General features: G+C 44.4%; 1 protein-coding gene across 4 annotated transcripts in view; it reads right to left on the bottom strand.

Annotated features, from left to right (window-relative positions):
- Positions 1-16,456, bottom strand: part of LOC142487143 (cadherin-18-like) — a 941,872-nt gene that overhangs the window by 106,339 nt on the left and 819,077 nt on the right. For all 4 annotated transcript variants that reach the window (XM_075585917.1, XM_075585918.1, XM_075585919.1 and 1 more), the window contains one exon: positions 3,312-3,565. In XM_075585917.1, coding sequence (XP_075442032.1) covers positions 3,312-3,565 — 254 coding nt within the window. The remainder of the gene's footprint in view (positions 1-3,311; positions 3,566-16,456) is intronic.

The following is a 16,456-nucleotide window of genomic DNA, read 5'->3' as shown; positions in this document are numbered from 1 at the left end:
TTACGGTTGATCTAACTTTTTATTGCAAACCTTTTTTCATTATCCATTTTTGCTAATTTGATTGCCATTTTGCAATTTTTATTACATTCCTTAGAATTCTGATACAATGTCTCCATCCCTTTTGACATAAAGAATCTAAACGCCTTCCTATTCTTGTCCACCCCCCCCCCTACCTGTTTATTTAGCCACATTGGTTTTGACTTATTTCTTTTATACTTATTACCCAAAAATATACACTGATAAGTGTGCTTTTCTAACAATGTTTTAAAGACTGCCCATTTATCTTCTACATTTTCCCCTGCAAAACATCATCCCAGTGTATTACTTGTAGATTAGACCTCAGTTTATTAAAATCTGCTTTTCTAAAGTTTAAGGTCTTTGTCGAACTGAAATCATCTGTTTTTTGATAATTTATTTCAAATGAGACCATGTTATGATCACTGTTACCCAAATTTTCCAGGACTTGAATATTTGTTATTACTTCACCATTGTTTGATATTAAAAATCCAGTATTGCCCCTCTCCTGGTTGGTTCCTTAATTATTTGGGTCATATCATTATCTTTAAGCACCCCGAAAAACCTATTTCCTTTTGTTGTAATGCTAATCTCATTGCCTCAGTCTATGTCTGGATAATTAAAATCACCCATTATACAAACATGACCTAGTTTTGATGCCTTCTGCATTTGCAAAAGTATTTTACCTTCCTCAATCTCACCGATATTTGGTGGTTTATAGCATATCCCTACAAACATTTTCATTGTACAGTACTTTTACCTCCACTGCTAATTTCTATCCACAAGGTCTCTACATTTCCATTATTCCCTTCATAAACATCTTCCCTTATAATAGGTTTTAGATCCGGTTTAACATATAAACATACTCCACCTCCTGTTCTATTTGCTCGATCCTTCCATAAAAGGGAATAACCCTCTAAATTAATTGCCCAGTCATGCGTTTCATCCCACCATGTTTCAGAAATGCCTTTGATATCATACTGCTCCTTTGCAGCTATTAATTCAAGCTTCCCCATTTATCTGTCAGGCTTCTTGGATTAGCAAGCATGCATTTAAGTTTTTTCAGCATGCACTATTATCTTATCTGCTCCTTCCTTTCTGCGCCAACTTGGTTTAGTCTTTAATAGTTTTCTAGTATTATCTTTATGTACTATGGGTGTCTCACTGCTTGTCAAACTCGCACATGCCCCCATTCAACCTCCATAACCCCTTGTTTCCTCTTCTATTCTATTTAGTTCATTATCTGTTTCATTCCCCTCCCCCTCCTTCCTAAACTCTCCTCCAACCTTTTTAACATTCTCCCCCCTAGCACACAAGATCCTCTTCATTGAGGGACAATCCGTCCCTAGAATTTAGATGTCACCTCTCAGAAAAGGAGTCCCAGTCCTCTAAAAACCCAAACCCCTCCTTCCTACACCACTTTCTTAGCCATGCATTAACCTCCCTAATCTCTGATTGTCTCCCTGTGGTAGCACATGGCACTGGTAGAATTTCAGAAAATATTACCTTGGAGGTCCTTGCATTAAGCTTTTGGCCTAGATCCTTGAAATCATTTTCTAGGGCCCCCCATCTTTCTCTAACTTTGTCATTGGTGCCAACATGTACCAAGACCACCGGGTCAATCCCAGCCCCCCCAAAAATCTGTCTACCCGATCTGCAATGCTCCGAACCCGAGCACCCAGGAGACAACAAACTGTTCGGTTCATGCAGTCATGGCAACATACCTACCTTCCTAATAATGGAATCCCCTACCACCATAATCTTTCTTGGTATCTGTGCATCCTGAGTCCCCTCTGTACTGGAGGAACTATTCCCCTGGCTGCTAGAGGAATTAGTCTCCACTGGCCTTGGCATGTCTGCCCTGACACTCCCAATATCTTCACTCAATATGGCAAATCTATTGGGATGTGTCAGCTCAGAAATTAACTGCCTCTCTCTATTGCCTCTGCTTCCCCTTCTAACTGTTACCCAGCTACCTACCTGATCCTCACTAAAAGCCCCACCATCTGCACAACTAGTCGAAGTAAGGGCCTTCTCAGTGAACTCTAATGCCCTTTCAAGATTGTCAATGTCCCTCAATATTGTAAGTTGGCTGTGTAATATTGTAAGTTGGCTCTTCAGATCAGCAATATCTGACTCTAAAGAGACCACCCACTCACACTTCTCACAGCAGTATGCTCCCTTGAACAGCTGCTCCAAGTGCACATACATGTGGCAAGATGTGCATTGAGTGGATTTTAAATCCTGCCCATTATAGCAACTATGAAGTTTATAAGTATTAACAATAAACTGTACTGGGAGAAGGAGTGGCTCAGTGAGTAAAGACACTGACTGGCACTGAAAGTTTGAAGCATGCGAGCCTGGTTCAATTCCCAGCGTTGGCTCTTTGTGACCTTGGGCAAGTCAATTTATCTCCCTGTTCCTCAGGTGCCAAAACATAGATTGTAAGCTCCACGGGGCAGGGACCTCAGCCTGCAAAATGTCTCTGTAAAGCGCTGCGTACAACTAGCAGCGCTATACAAGAACATGCTATTATTATGATTATTATTAATATACTATAAGTTGCTTAACCGTTTCCTTGGTCAAACTGATTCTGGGTCTAACTTCACACTTAATACAACCAGCAATTGAAATCAACCACACAGATTAGTATACGCAAGCTCAAAATTCGTTAGAAGCTTCTTTTTTAAATAGGCACACCCACCAGGTGTGCTAGGTTAGCAATAAACTAACCACATCCAAGCTGCCTCAGGCAGGAAAAAGGAAAAAAGGAAAAAAAGTTACAGGCTTCAATTACCCCACACTTTAAAAAATAAATGAACCCACTGCACACTCCCCAAATTCAACCACCCCAGCTAGTATACATAGCACTTCCCTTTCCTTCTGGGTCTAACGTCACACTTAATACAACCAGCACTTGAAATCAACCACACAGATCAGTATACAAAAATCATAAATATTGTCATCTCTTCCCTTAGATAATGTATTAAGGTGTTTTAACAGATAAGTATTCAAGGTGTATTACCTATTAGGGTTTTAACACCATTCCTGTTATTACTCATGGAAACTCCCATTTTGGAAATATACATAACATAACAAAATGACATAAATGTTGACATTGGCTTGTGAATCACATGGTTTCTTGACAGCTACTATACAGTACATTTTAATGTGAACAGCAAGTTCTTATTCAAAATATAAACTTTACAGTATATGCTAGTGCAGTGTAAACAAGGCCAAACATATTAAGCAAATTATTGTCACATATATTTTAAAATACACTGAACTTACTGTACCTTACTAAGCTGTTAGTGTTATCCGGATCATGTGCTGTTACCATTCCCACTACAGTTCCAATATTTGCATTTTCATAAACATCCATCTGATAGAATGGCATAGTAAACAATGGAGCCTCATCTACATCTCCCACAATAACTTTCAACATTGTTGTATCTTTAAAGGGTCCCAGATGAGAAAAGCGGAAATCCAAGTGAGTGTTCACTCCTTCAATATTAAGAGTATATACATTCTTCTTCTCATAGTTCAAAGGCTGAAAGAAAAAACGATAAATGGAATATTTTAGGATAATTATCTTAAATACTTTGTAAAAAAAAATAGGAAAGTAGACATATCTGCACATCAGAACATCACACATGGAAATGTATTAGAAACATGCGGTAATGACAAATAAAATATCAAAAAGGCCCTAAAGTATAAAATTAAATCAAGTATAAATTATGTGAAATACTGTATATGTGTAAGGGTTCCAGTCCAGGTTTTTCCTGGACTGGAAGCAACCCTTATGTGGCTGTTGTGGCCATCTTTGTTCCTGACAAGCTTCTTCCTGAACTTGGTTATTGGCTGCACCTGTTCCCGGGCTTAAATAGCAGTCAGTGACCCCCAGCCCCTGTCTGAACATTGTATGTTTTTCCTTGTGTTCTTGTCCCCTTTGTGTTCTGATTCCTGAGCCAGTCCTGTCCTGAGCCCTCGCTGTTCTTTTGGATTCCCTGTTGCCGACATCAGCCTGTGACCCTGACCACCACTCCTGTGCTGCCTGCCTTTACAGCAGCCTGTGTCCAGACTTGCACATTTGCCGCCTTCCTTGACCTCTGCCTGAATCTCTACTGCTCTAACAGGACTCTGTTCCCTGGCTCTGGTCAGTGATCTTACCATAGCCCTACGGGTCTGCTTCCTATCAGAGATGAGCACTATTATAATATGATAAAAGTATAAATATGAGCATACGTTACAGAACCCAAAACTTACCTTAGGAAACTAGACACCGTCTACAACTCACTATGCCAGTTTGTCCTAAAATGTAGCTACAACACACACCAATTGCAAAATGCTACAGGAACTAGATTGGCTATCTCTTGAGTCCAAGTATAAGGTACATTGTTCCTTCCTTTAAATACGTTTTGAGCAAGATACCCATTTATCTGAACAAGTGCCTCGCCCTGCAATGTGCAGCACTTATGACCTTAGATATGACTTCAAAATACTATTCACAGTCAGAAAAAATTCGACAAAAAATATGTTCCTTTGGTTACTGCGCACCTCACATAAGGATCAACCTACCAGAGACTCTCAAGGCTGCCTTCAGTTGAAGTTCTTTGAAGACTTCAGATATTTCACATTTTAATCTGGTCTGTAACTGTTACATATGAACATAACACTAACTGCATCCAAGATCTCTGTAAATATAACATACTGCATAACCTCTGCTCATATAACGTAAACTTGTATTGTCAACATATAGTAACTTTGTCCCAAGTCCATTATTAAAAATGAGAGGTAACTCTCAATGCATTATTTCCTGCTCAAACATTTTATAAATAAATATAAATACCATCCCTAACCGTGACTATCAACTTTCTAATGTCATCAATGGTATATTTTATGTAGTCCTCACAACATTGTATTATACTATTTGTTATTTTCTATTATCAGGTTACTCTTTTATGTTCATTGCTGCCACCCTTGCCTTTACACCCCTGCTCTACATTTATATTTATTTTTCTCCATTTACTGCCTTTCTCTGACCTGTTGCTATTAGCTCCTCCTCTACCCCTTCTCCTCTGTTCACTTCACCATTAGGGGGCCGTACTGTTGTACATGTTTTAAAGCTGGGTCGATAACGTCACATGCTTTTGCATGTTTTCAACTTTTGAGGTTTTATATTCAGCGAGTTTCATCTTCATTTTTTTCTGAAAAGTGTGTGTGCAGAGCGAAATATTGATTCAGGTTTAATAAACGTTGACATCAAATACAAATTCTTGGAGGGCCTAGTGGATGTCCTTTACACTATTTGTTATTTGGCCTGTCTTATAGGGTAAACCGCATCGTTAGCAACATGCTTAAGTACATTTCATAATGTCAGAGAGTGGAGGCTCGGTACAAAGCAGTTAATTCCTATTTGTTAAAAAAATATTTGAAATTACATACACTATTTGGATTATAATTTATGGAGTTAAAAATAAGATATTGTTAAATTCAAATGAGATGAAAAACAATGCTTATAACCTAGATAAGATAGAAGTTTTTGCTGAAAAAGAAAGGTAATAAAATCCTAGTACTGTAAAAACAGAAGAGTCTCAAGATTTCATTCACAGTATGGCTCCTACATATACCCCAACCTGTTTCAGTCTCATAGTATCACAGTGTTTTAATGTGATATTCCACATTGGAACAGGATGAACTAGCATCAGTGGTACAGATCTAGAAGACATTATTGCACTTGTTAATGCTGGCACATCATGTACTGTAACAGTACTGCCAATAAAAACAATGGTTTAGGAAATACCCCAATTGTTATTGAATGCATTATATTATGTGTTAACTAATGTTAACACTGGAAATAGTGTCTGCTACATCTGTATATACTGTATGTTAAATCTAGGTAACTGATGCATGCATTGCCTGTCAGTAAAATGCCTACTTGTAAAATAAAATAAATATAAAAACCTTTTTATTAAGTTAAGACACTTCCTGTCTCTGGGGATGCAAGTATGCTGCTTGTCAACTGATCATATTTTTAGACTTGGGTCAATTTAAACAAGGGCTTATTCAATATCTATTATATCCTTTAACTAACTGACATGCCTGTCATTCAAGATCAGGTTAGAAACATTCTAGTTAACCATTTCATCCAGTGGTCTAAGTCAACAAAGCATGAAAGCATAGGGCTAACAAATTTAAATTAAGAAAAATAAAAGGAAATAATTGATGATTAAACTTTTTCCACAAGTCGCAAACCAGGCAAAGGTTACCACTTTTCAGCTGTGAAAAAACATAATCAAGTGATTCACCAAGCAAGGAGTCCAAATTTGCCAAATTCTCTATATTCGCTAGATTCAATTAATGCTGACTATACATAGGGCATACACACCAGGTTTTGCTCACTGCTTAGCGATATGATGCTAAAAGATTGCGAATGACAAAATATAAGACTAATTTCGCAACATTATTAGCCCTTTGTGGTTTGGTAAAATGTTTTGCAAGGAAGTAATATTGGGGGGAAAAGCGCAAAAAATGTTGAATAGTTTCGGACATCACTTTACAGTAGATAGATTAGACATAAATCATGGTTTCTGAAACATATGCATTGTACATACAGTACTTTGCTTGTTCCAATTTCACATAGTGGAATCCCAGTGTTCTACTTAAAATAGCTTTAAGCTAGTGTGCAGTATATTTACAAGCATACTATAGTACAGAAATAAAAAGGAGGTTATATACTGACTGTCCTATGAAACTAATCTATCTATTTTCTCTTTAATTGCTTTTCACATTTGTCCTGGTTTCTAGAAAGTTTGATTTACCATCATGTTAGTGAAACAAAAGAAATCAAAATTACCAAGGGAGCATAATCTTTATAAAACAAAATGGGGTCAATTGTAGTAGCCTTGATAACCAACTCATCGAGGATTTTGAGCAGTTCTCGCAAGAATGTGCTAGGTAGCTATTCAGAAAGCATTGATGAGTTGGTTAAATCATGCAGGGAATGGATTTTCTCGCGATTTCTGGCTCCTGGCTCCTGACCAAACACATCGTGGGGGAACTGGCGAAAAGCTCAAACTGGCATTTTTTTTATAAAATCGTTCTATTCTAGTATACTCGATAATCTCCGTATACAGAAAAAAACACTAGATGGCGCTCTACCAATCCCAATACAGTGGTGAAAAAGAATTAATTTAACAAATATTAACTAATAAACTGAAACATGTGTAAATGTAAGGAATCCACTCCACGGTTTACTGGTTGCCTTACCTTGCAGACCGGTGCAGTTCTGGAACAGCTCTCCTGAGGTTTGCTGCAGCCTGGATTCACTCACCAAAGCAATACACACTCCCTCTGGTATCTACTGCAGCTGTGCAGCCTATCACTGCAACCTATACTTACATTCACTCATTGGAGCAGTACAGTTCACACCCCAGCCGGGGATTGGCCCGCAGGCCTTTAAGTATTGCTTTCCCATAATGCTCCTTGCCGAGCATAGTCCTTACTAGATGTCACTACCTGTTCTGCCACAAGCTCCTGCTTGTTCTCCTGTGCTGAAGCGGAGGTTCCGCCCTGCATCCTTCAGCTTCCTTCAAGCTCCCGCTTGTTCTCCTGTGCTGAAGCGGAGGTTCCGCCTTGCGTCCTTCAGCTTCCTTCAAGCTCCCGCTTGTTCTTCTGTGCTGAAGCGGAGGTTCCGTCCTGCGTCCTTCAGCTTCCTGTTCTCCTGTGCTGAAGCAGAGGTTTCGTCCCTGCGTCCTTAAGCCTCCTGGATTCCTGCACTGAAGCGGAGGTTTCGTCCCTGCGTCCTTCAGTCTCCTGGATTCCTGCACGGAAGCGGAGGTTTCACTGTGTATCCTCAGCTTCCTGGTTCCTGGGGCCTACTCTTTCCCTAATCTAGAGAGGCCGTGTCCTGGTTCCTGCGCTGTTACAGAGGATTCCCCAGCTGCTCAGGACTCTTGCGCTGTAGCACTGGTGCACCCGTGCAGCAAAGCGGTGTGCTACTCTGGTCTGCCTACCATCTCCTGTGACCAGTACCATGGGCCATGGTCATCGCTCGCGCAGAGGCCAACCCCGCGCTCCTAAGCTGAAGCGGGGCTCTCCTGACTACCTGTTGCCGAACTCTTGCCTGAACAATGTTTATCCTGATGTCTCCTGTCCTGACCCTGGCTTGTACAACGACGACGCTGTCTTCTCCTTTCCTGATTCTGCTACGTATGACAACGAACTGCGCAATCCGGATCAGCCTGCGCGGTCTCAGGTCGGTGCTTTTACAACCCCACCTCAGCCTCGCGGTCCGACCCTGGTTTGTGGCGAGCAGAACCCTTACAGTATGCTCGGCCTCACAAACTCGGACCCCGCTGAGGTGTGGGTTGGTAAGTTTTTTCCTAAAAACCTGTCCCGGTCTGTAGACCAGTCCCAGTTTGAGAATGATTATATATGCGATATAATACCTCTGATGGAAGATCCGTTTATGTCGGAGGGCTTAACTCCCTTGCAAAAGAAATGCCGTAATGATCTGGTTTGTAAGGCTTACTGCCTCAGAGACTTAAAACAGTATCTGGCCAGTGTTTTGGCCAGTGCAAACAGTGCTTTCTCTCCTGATTCCCCTTTAACTGGGGATAAGGTGTGTCCTGTGGAACTGGTCAACGCCTGTAGTACACTCAATGCCCTGGCTTTATCTTTGGACATTCCTGTAGTACTCCCGGACCCTTCCGCCATGGTGGCTCTCGCTCACGACACGCTGCATGTACTTTCCTTGGTATTGGATGGTTGCTTGTTAAAACAGGATTGCCCCCTGCCCGCTAACGCCGTCCTTTGGCGGTTTCCCTCGCTTGCCAGTCCTGTCGCTAAACCGGGGGACGTATCTCCCTCTCCAGGAGATGACCAAACGGAACTATTACCAATATCTCCCAGCGTAGTAATTGCCACAGTCCCTAGCTCTGATTGTATGCCCGGGTTCCCTGACACCAATGATAGGTTTACGTTAACCCCTGCCGATCAGTCCTGTGAGGTTCCCCTGGAGGATACATATGTTTCTCTACCCAACACTAATGTTCTAGTATCAGAGAATAGTATCATTAGTTCTCCTATTTCTAGCTCAGAAGCCCTTTCTCTAGGTCTTGAGGGTTTTCCAGCTTTAACCCCTGCCGATCAGTCCTGTGAGGTTCCCCTGGAGAATACATATGTTTCACTAACCAACACTAAGGTTCTAATATCAGAGAATAAGTCCCTTAGTTCCCATATTTCTAACTCCGAATCTGTCACTCCAGGTCTTGAGGGTTTTCCAGCTTTAACCTCTGCTAGGCAGTCCTGTGCGCTTTCCCCGTCAGAGAAGGAATCCCTAAGTTCTGTTCCCAGGGTCATTTCTGTATTAACCTCTGTGGGGCAGCTCTCTGAGTTTCCTTTGGTAAATCCCTGTTCTCTGTCAGCCATGGTCACGCCCCTAGCTCCAGAGGAGAGAATCCTGGTCTCTCCTAATACAGAGAGAAGATTACCTATGTTTTACTCTCAGGCATTGTCTGCATTATCCCCTGTAAATTCTTGCTGCCTCCAAGTTAATGCCTTCGTTTTTGTAAGGAATCCGCTCCACGGTTTACTGGTTACCTTACCTTGCAGACCGGTGCAGTTCTTGAACAGCTTTCCTGAGGTTTGCTGCAGCCTGGATTCACTCAAAGCAATACACACTCCCTCTGGTATCTACTGCAGCTGTGCAGCCTTTCATTGCAAACTATACTTGCATTCACTCATTAGGGGCAGGACCTTCACACCCCCGCCGGGGATTGGCCCGCTGGCCTTTAAGTATTGCTTGCCCATAATGCTCCTTGCCGAGCATAGTCCTAACTGGATGTCAACTGTTTTGCCACAAGCTCTCGCTTGTTCTCCTTTGCTGATACCAGGTTCCGCCCTGCGTCCTTCAGCTTCCTTCAAGCCGCTTGTTCTCCCATGCTGATTCCAGGTTACGTCCTGCATCCTTCAGCTCCCTTCAAGCCGCTTGTTCCCTTATGCTGATACAGAGGTATTCCCTGCGTCCTTCAGCTTCTGTTCCCCTGTGCTGAAGCAGAGGTTTCGTCCCTGCGTCCTTCAGCCTCCTGGATTCCTGCACTAAAGTAGAGGTTTCGTCCCTGCGTTCTGCAGTCTCCTGGATTCCTGCACTGAAGCGGAGGTTTCCCTGTATCTACAGCTTCCTGGTTCCTGGGGCCTACTCTTTCCCTAATATAGAGAGGCCGTGTCCTGGTTCCTGCGCTGAAACAGTGGATTCCCTTGCCCGCTCAGGACTTTTGCGTTGTAGCACTGGTGCACCCGTGCAGCAAGACGGTGTGCTATTCTGGTCTGCCTACCATCTCCTGTGACCAGCACCATGGGCCATGGTCGTCGCTCGCGCAAAGGCCAACCCCGCGCTCCTAAGCTGAAGCGGGTCTCTCCTATCTCCTTATTGCCGAACTCCTGCATGGACAATGTTTATCCTGACGTCTCCTGTTCTGACCCTGGCTTGTACAACGACGACGCTGTCTTCTCTAATCCTGATCCTGCGACATATGACTACGAACTGCGCAATCCGGATCAGCCTGCGCGGTCTCAGGTCGGTGCTTTTACAACCCCACCTCAGCCTCGCGGTCCGACCCTGGTTTGTGGCGAGCAGAACCTTGACAGTTTTAGCCTCAGAGAATGAGTCCACAAGTCAGACAGCAGAGGTTGCATTGAGGGATTCCCATAACCGTACGGAGTCCTTAGATATTCTTTGCTATAAATCCCCTGCTTCAGCTCAAGTTTCCGCAGTTTCGTCTCCGGAGACTTCGGCTAAAGTTCTGGTTCCTGATAAATGTATTCAGGAGTCAGGTTTTTCCCTAAGCTTGGTCGCAGAGTTCCTTCTCCCGGGTATTTCACTGAACCAGCCTGTCGCCCACATAGCGGTGATCCCTGCTTCAGCGCATAGTTCCCACATTATGGAGTCTGCAGTAATTTCTGGTTTCCCAGACATTCCTTACCAAATACCTACTTCAGAGACCAGTACAGTTATGATTAACCCCCGTGTACTGTCTGAGTTCTTCTCCTCTTTAAGCTTAGGGTTAAAGGCATACAGTAGTCTGTATGTCTCTCCTGGGGTTCATATTGTGTTCCCAGGAATGTTTGCGGACGCACGGTTTTCTCCCAAAAGTGACGCTTTTTCATATAGATCAGTAAAAAGCTTGCATACTGTTTCCCTTTTCGCTGAATTGTGTCTTACTAGTTTTGAGACTCTGAGAGGTAATGATTCTCCTTCTGATTCTGAGGCTCTTTCTATAAGGGGTATCCTGTCTGGGGGCTCTCCTGATTTCTCTCTCCAGGCTAATCCTTTGGGGATCAGCATATCTGCGGTCACTCCCTTAGTACTGTCTGAGGACACCATGCACATATTACAAGTCCTGGGGTTTAAATTTGAGCTTTTTAGCTGTCCTGCCTTTGCTGAAACCCAGTCCCTCAGTACTGTGTCTAAATATGTCCCAGCAAACATGGGGTTACTCGGGGGGGAGATTAAAGCTCCTGTCTTAAAGGGTATTTTTTCTCACATGTCCAGCAAATTTAGTATCTCAGTAAGTGTTTCTATGTCACTTATCAATACATCTGATTTTTTCTCTAATCAAACCCAGATACCCTCACTATCGGTTAGGAGTCCTGTGATCAGAGATTTTGCACTAGAAAACACACCAATTCATGTTTTTGTCAGGTTAGGTACCCCTGTGGTTAGGGCCATTGCAGTTTTAGAGAAGACTCTTTGTACTCCTAAGGTGCATGTCATTAAGAGTTTTCATAGTTCATACTTGCTGCTTGTTGATTCTCAGGGCCCTGTCATTGAGGTACAGACTTCAGCTTCTGATGTTAGCTTCCCTCCCACCACTACCCTGGCTCTGCCTTTTTCTCAAGCTACTGATTTGAAGATCCCAAGGACTATTCCTGATTCACTGACAATATTATCTCCCAATGAAGATTTCCCAGTATTGGAGAGCTCTACTGTTGTTTGCTTCTCTGCTCCTGCTAAACCATGGTTTTGTCCCTCGGAATTTTCGGTTGCCCCTGTTATTTCCTCTCAGTTGGAAATACTCTGTACGTATCCCAAGATTTCGGTCCCTATGCCTGGTTTACTGCTTGCCTTGTCACCTTCCATACCAATACCGGGAGATGCTTCTAACCAGCCTATACCCTTACTAACCATTACTTGGGAGCCTTCTAGAGGAAAAATTCCTCGCAAATTCCAACATGCAGTGGTCAGCCAAGACTTTTTCTGTTATAAAGTTCCTTCTGGTGTATTCGATCAACTATCAGGGCCGCTGATCCTAGATTCAGGTTTCTTTATTAAGGACTGGGCTTTCAGTGGGGGTTCTTCTACTGTTTTTGCTCTGGAACTCTCTGGTTCTTCACAGCCCTGGATTTCCAAGACATTTTGCGAGGCAAGCCATGTACCAAGGATGTTTCCTCCATCAATCTTATATCCTAGAACTGTACTCACCAAAGAACTGCTCGTTTACGGATGCCCTTTCTACCTAAAGAATTTTAGGAACAACTCAATGTCCCCAAGGCCCATGGATGGTCCTGTCTGGCCACAGTTCTCACCGGGGGGTGGGGGTACACTAAGGACTAATCATGAGTCTCTGGAGTACGACTCTAGCCCCAATCCTAGACGGTTCAGCAACAATTCCCGGGCCTCCAACTCTATGAGTGCTCATGTTCGCCCGGAGGTCTCGCGTGAAGGGGGGGGTACTGTAAGGAATCCGCTCCACGGTTTACTGGTTACCTTACCTTGCAGACCGGTGCAGTTCTGGAACAGCTTTCCTGAGGTTTGCTGCAGCCTGGATTCACTCAAAGCAATACACACTCCCTCTGGTATCTACTGCAGCTGTGCAGCCTTTCATTGCAAACTATACTTGCATTCACTCATTAGGGGCAGGACCTTCACACCCCCGCCGGGGATTGGCCCGCTGGCCTTTAAGTATTGCTTGCCCATAATGCTCCTTGCCGAGCATAGTCCTAACTGGATGTCAACTGTTTTGCCACAAGCTCTCGCTTGTTCTCCTTTGCTGATACCAGGTTCCGCCCTGCGTCCTTCAGCTTCCTTCAAGCCGCTTGTTCTCCCATGCTGATTCCAGGTTACGTCCTGCATCCTTCAGCTCCCTTCAAGCCGCTTGTTCCCTTATGCTGATACGGAGGTATTCCCTGCGTCCTTCAGCTTCTGTTCCCCTGTGCTGAAGCAGAGGTTTCGTCCCTGCGTCCTTCAGCCTCCTGGATTCCTGCACTAAAGTAGAGGTTTCGTCCCTGCGTTCTGCAGTCTCCTGGATTCCTGCACTGAAGCGGAGGTTTCCCTGTATCTACAGCTTCCTGGTTCCTGGGGCCTACTCTTTCCCTAATATAGAGAGGCCGTGTCCTGGTTCCTGCGCTGAAACAGTGGATTCCCTTGCCCGCTCAGGACTTTTGCGTTGTAGCACTGGTGCACCCGTGCAGCAAGACGGTGTGCTATTCTGGTCTGCCTACCATCTCCTGTGACCAGCACCATGGGCCATGGTCGTCGCTCGCGCAAAGGCCAACCCCGCGCTCCTAAGCTGAAGCGGGTCTCTCCTATCTCCTTATTGCCGAACTCCTGCATGGACAATGTTTATCCTGACGTCTCCTGTTCTGACCCTGGCTTGTACAACGACGACGCTGTCTTCTCTAATCCTGATCCTGCGACATATGACTACGAACTGCGCAATCCGGATCAGCCTGCGCGGTCTCAGGTCGGTGCTTTTACAACCCCACCTCAGCCTCGCGGTCCGACCCTGGTTTGTGGCGAGCAGAACCTTGACAGTTTTAGCCTCAGAGAATGAGTCCACAAGTCAGACAGCAGAGGTTGCATTGAGGGATTCCCATAACCGTACGGAGTCCTTAGATATTCTTTGCTATAAATCCCCTGCTTCAGCTCAAGTTTCCGCAGTTTCGTCTCCGGAGACTTCGGCTAAAGTTCTGGTTCCTGATAAATGTATTCAGGAGTCAGGTTTTTCCCTAAGCTTGGTCGCAGAGTTCCTTCTCCCGGGTATTTCACTGAACCAGCCTGTCGCCCACATAGCGGTGATCCCTGCTTCAGCGCATAGTTCCCACATTATGGAGTCTGCAGTAATTTCTGGTTTCCCAGACATTCCTTACCAAATACCTACTTCAGAGACCAGTACAGTTATGATTAACCCCCGTGTACTGTCTGAGTTCTCCTCCTCTTTAAGCTTAGGGTTAAAGGCATACAGTAGTCTGTATGTACCTCCTGGGGTTCATATTATGTTCCCAGGAATGTTTGCTGATGCACGGTTTTCTCCCAATAGTGACGCTTTTTCATATAGATTAGTAAAAAGCTTGCACACTGTTTCCCTTTTCGCTGAATTGTGTCTTACTAGTTTTGAGACTCTGAGAGGTAATGATTCTCCTTCTGATTCTGAAGCTCTTCCTACAAGGAGTATCCTGACTGGGGGTTCCCCTGATTTCTCTGTCCAGGCTAATTCTCCAGGGATCAGCATATCTGTGGTCACTCCCTTAGTACTGTCTGAGGTCACCATGCATATATTACAAGTCCTGGGGTTTAAATCTGAGCTGTTTAGCTGTCCTGCCTTTGCTGAAACCCAGTCCCTCAGTACTGTGTCTAAATATGCCCCAGCAAACATGGGGTTACTCTGGGAAGAAATTAAAGCTCCTGTCTTAAAGGGTATTTTTTCTCACATGTCCAGCAAATCTACTGTAGAACCTCAGTAATTTTTTCTAAGTCACTTATCAATACATCTTATTTTTTCTCTAATCAAACCCAGACACCCTCACTATCGGTTAGGAGTCCTGTGATCAGAGATTTTGCACTAGAAAACACACCTATTCATGTTTTTGTCAGGTTAGGTACCCCTGTGGTTAGGGTCATTGCAGTTTCGGAAAAGACTCCTTGTACTCCTAAGGTGCCTGTCATTAAGAGTTTTCATAGTTCATACTTGCTGCTTGTTGATTCTCAGGGCCCTGTCACTGAGGTACAGACTTCAGCTTCTGATGTTAGCTTCCCTCCCACCACTACCCTGGCTCTGCCTTTTTCTCAAGCTACTGATTTGAAAATCCCAAGGATTATTCCTGATTCACTGACAATACTATCTTCCAATGAAGATTTCCCAGTATTGGAGAGCTCTACTGTTGTTTGCTTCTCTGCTCCTGCTAAACCATGGTTTTGTCCCTCGGAATTTTCGGTTGCCCCTGTTATTTCCTCTCAGTTGGAAATACTCTGTACGTATCCCAAGATTTCGGTCCCTATGCCTGGTTTACTGCTTGCCTTGTCACCTTCCATACCAATACCGGGAGATGCTTCCAACCAGCCTATACCCTTACTAACCATTACCTGGGAGCCTTCTAGAGGAAAAATTCCTCGCAAATTCCAACATGTAGTGGTTAGCCAAGACTTTTTCTGTTACAAAGTTCCTCCTGGTGTATTCGATCAACTATCAGGGCCGCTGATCCTAGATTCAGGTTCCTTTATTAAAGACTGGGCTTTCAGTGGGGGTTCTTCTGCCGTTTCTGCTCTGGAACTCTCTGGTTCTTCACATCCCTGGATTTCCAGGACATTTTGCGAGGCGAGCCATGTACCAAGGATGTTTCTTCCATCAATCTCATATCCTAGAACTGTACTCACCAAAGAACTGCTCGTTTACGGATGCCCTTTCTACCTAAAGAACTTTAGGAGCAACTCAATGTCCCCAAGGCCCATGGATGGTCCTGTCTGGCCACAGTTCTCACCGGGGGGTGGGGGTACACTAAGGACTAATCACGAGTCTCTGGAGCACGACTCTAACCCCCATCCTAGACGGTTCAGCAACAATTCCCGGTCCTCCAACTCTATGAGTGCTCATGTTTGCCCGGAGGTCTCGCGTGAAGGGGGGGGTACTGTAAGGAATCCACTCCATGGTTTACTGGTTGCCTTACCTTGCAGACCGGTGCAGTTCTGGAACAGCTCTCCTGAGGTTTGCTGCAGCCTGGATTCACTCACCAAAGCAATACACACTCCCTCTGGTATCTACTGCAGCTGTGCAGCCTATCACTGCAACCTATACTTGCATTCACTCATTGGAGCAGTACAGTTCACACCCCCGCCGGGGATTGGCCCGCGGGCCTTTAAGTATTGCTTTCCCATAATGCTCCCTGCTGAGCATAGTCCTTACTGGATGTCACTACCTGTTCTGCCACAAGCTCCTGCTTGTTCTCCTGTGCTGAAGCGGAGGTTCCGCCCTGCGTCCTTCAGCTTCCTTCAAGCTCCCGCTTGTTCTCCTGTGCTGAAGCGGAGGTTCCGCCCTGCGTCCTTCAGCTTCCTTCAAGCTCCCGCTTGTTCTTCTGTGCTGAAGCGGAGGTTCCGTCCTGCGTCCTTCAGCTTCCTGTTCTCCTGTGCTGAAGCAGAGGTTTCGTCCCTGCGTCCTTCAGCCTC

Source organism: Ascaphus truei, chromosome 2 (assembly GCF_040206685.1).
Source record: "Ascaphus truei isolate aAscTru1 chromosome 2, aAscTru1.hap1, whole genome shotgun sequence".
In the NCBI taxonomy this organism is placed as follows: domain Eukaryota; kingdom Metazoa; phylum Chordata; class Amphibia; order Anura; family Ascaphidae; genus Ascaphus; species Ascaphus truei.
Note: the sequence above shows the minus strand (reverse complement) of the source record. Positions and strands in the feature narration are given on the sequence as shown.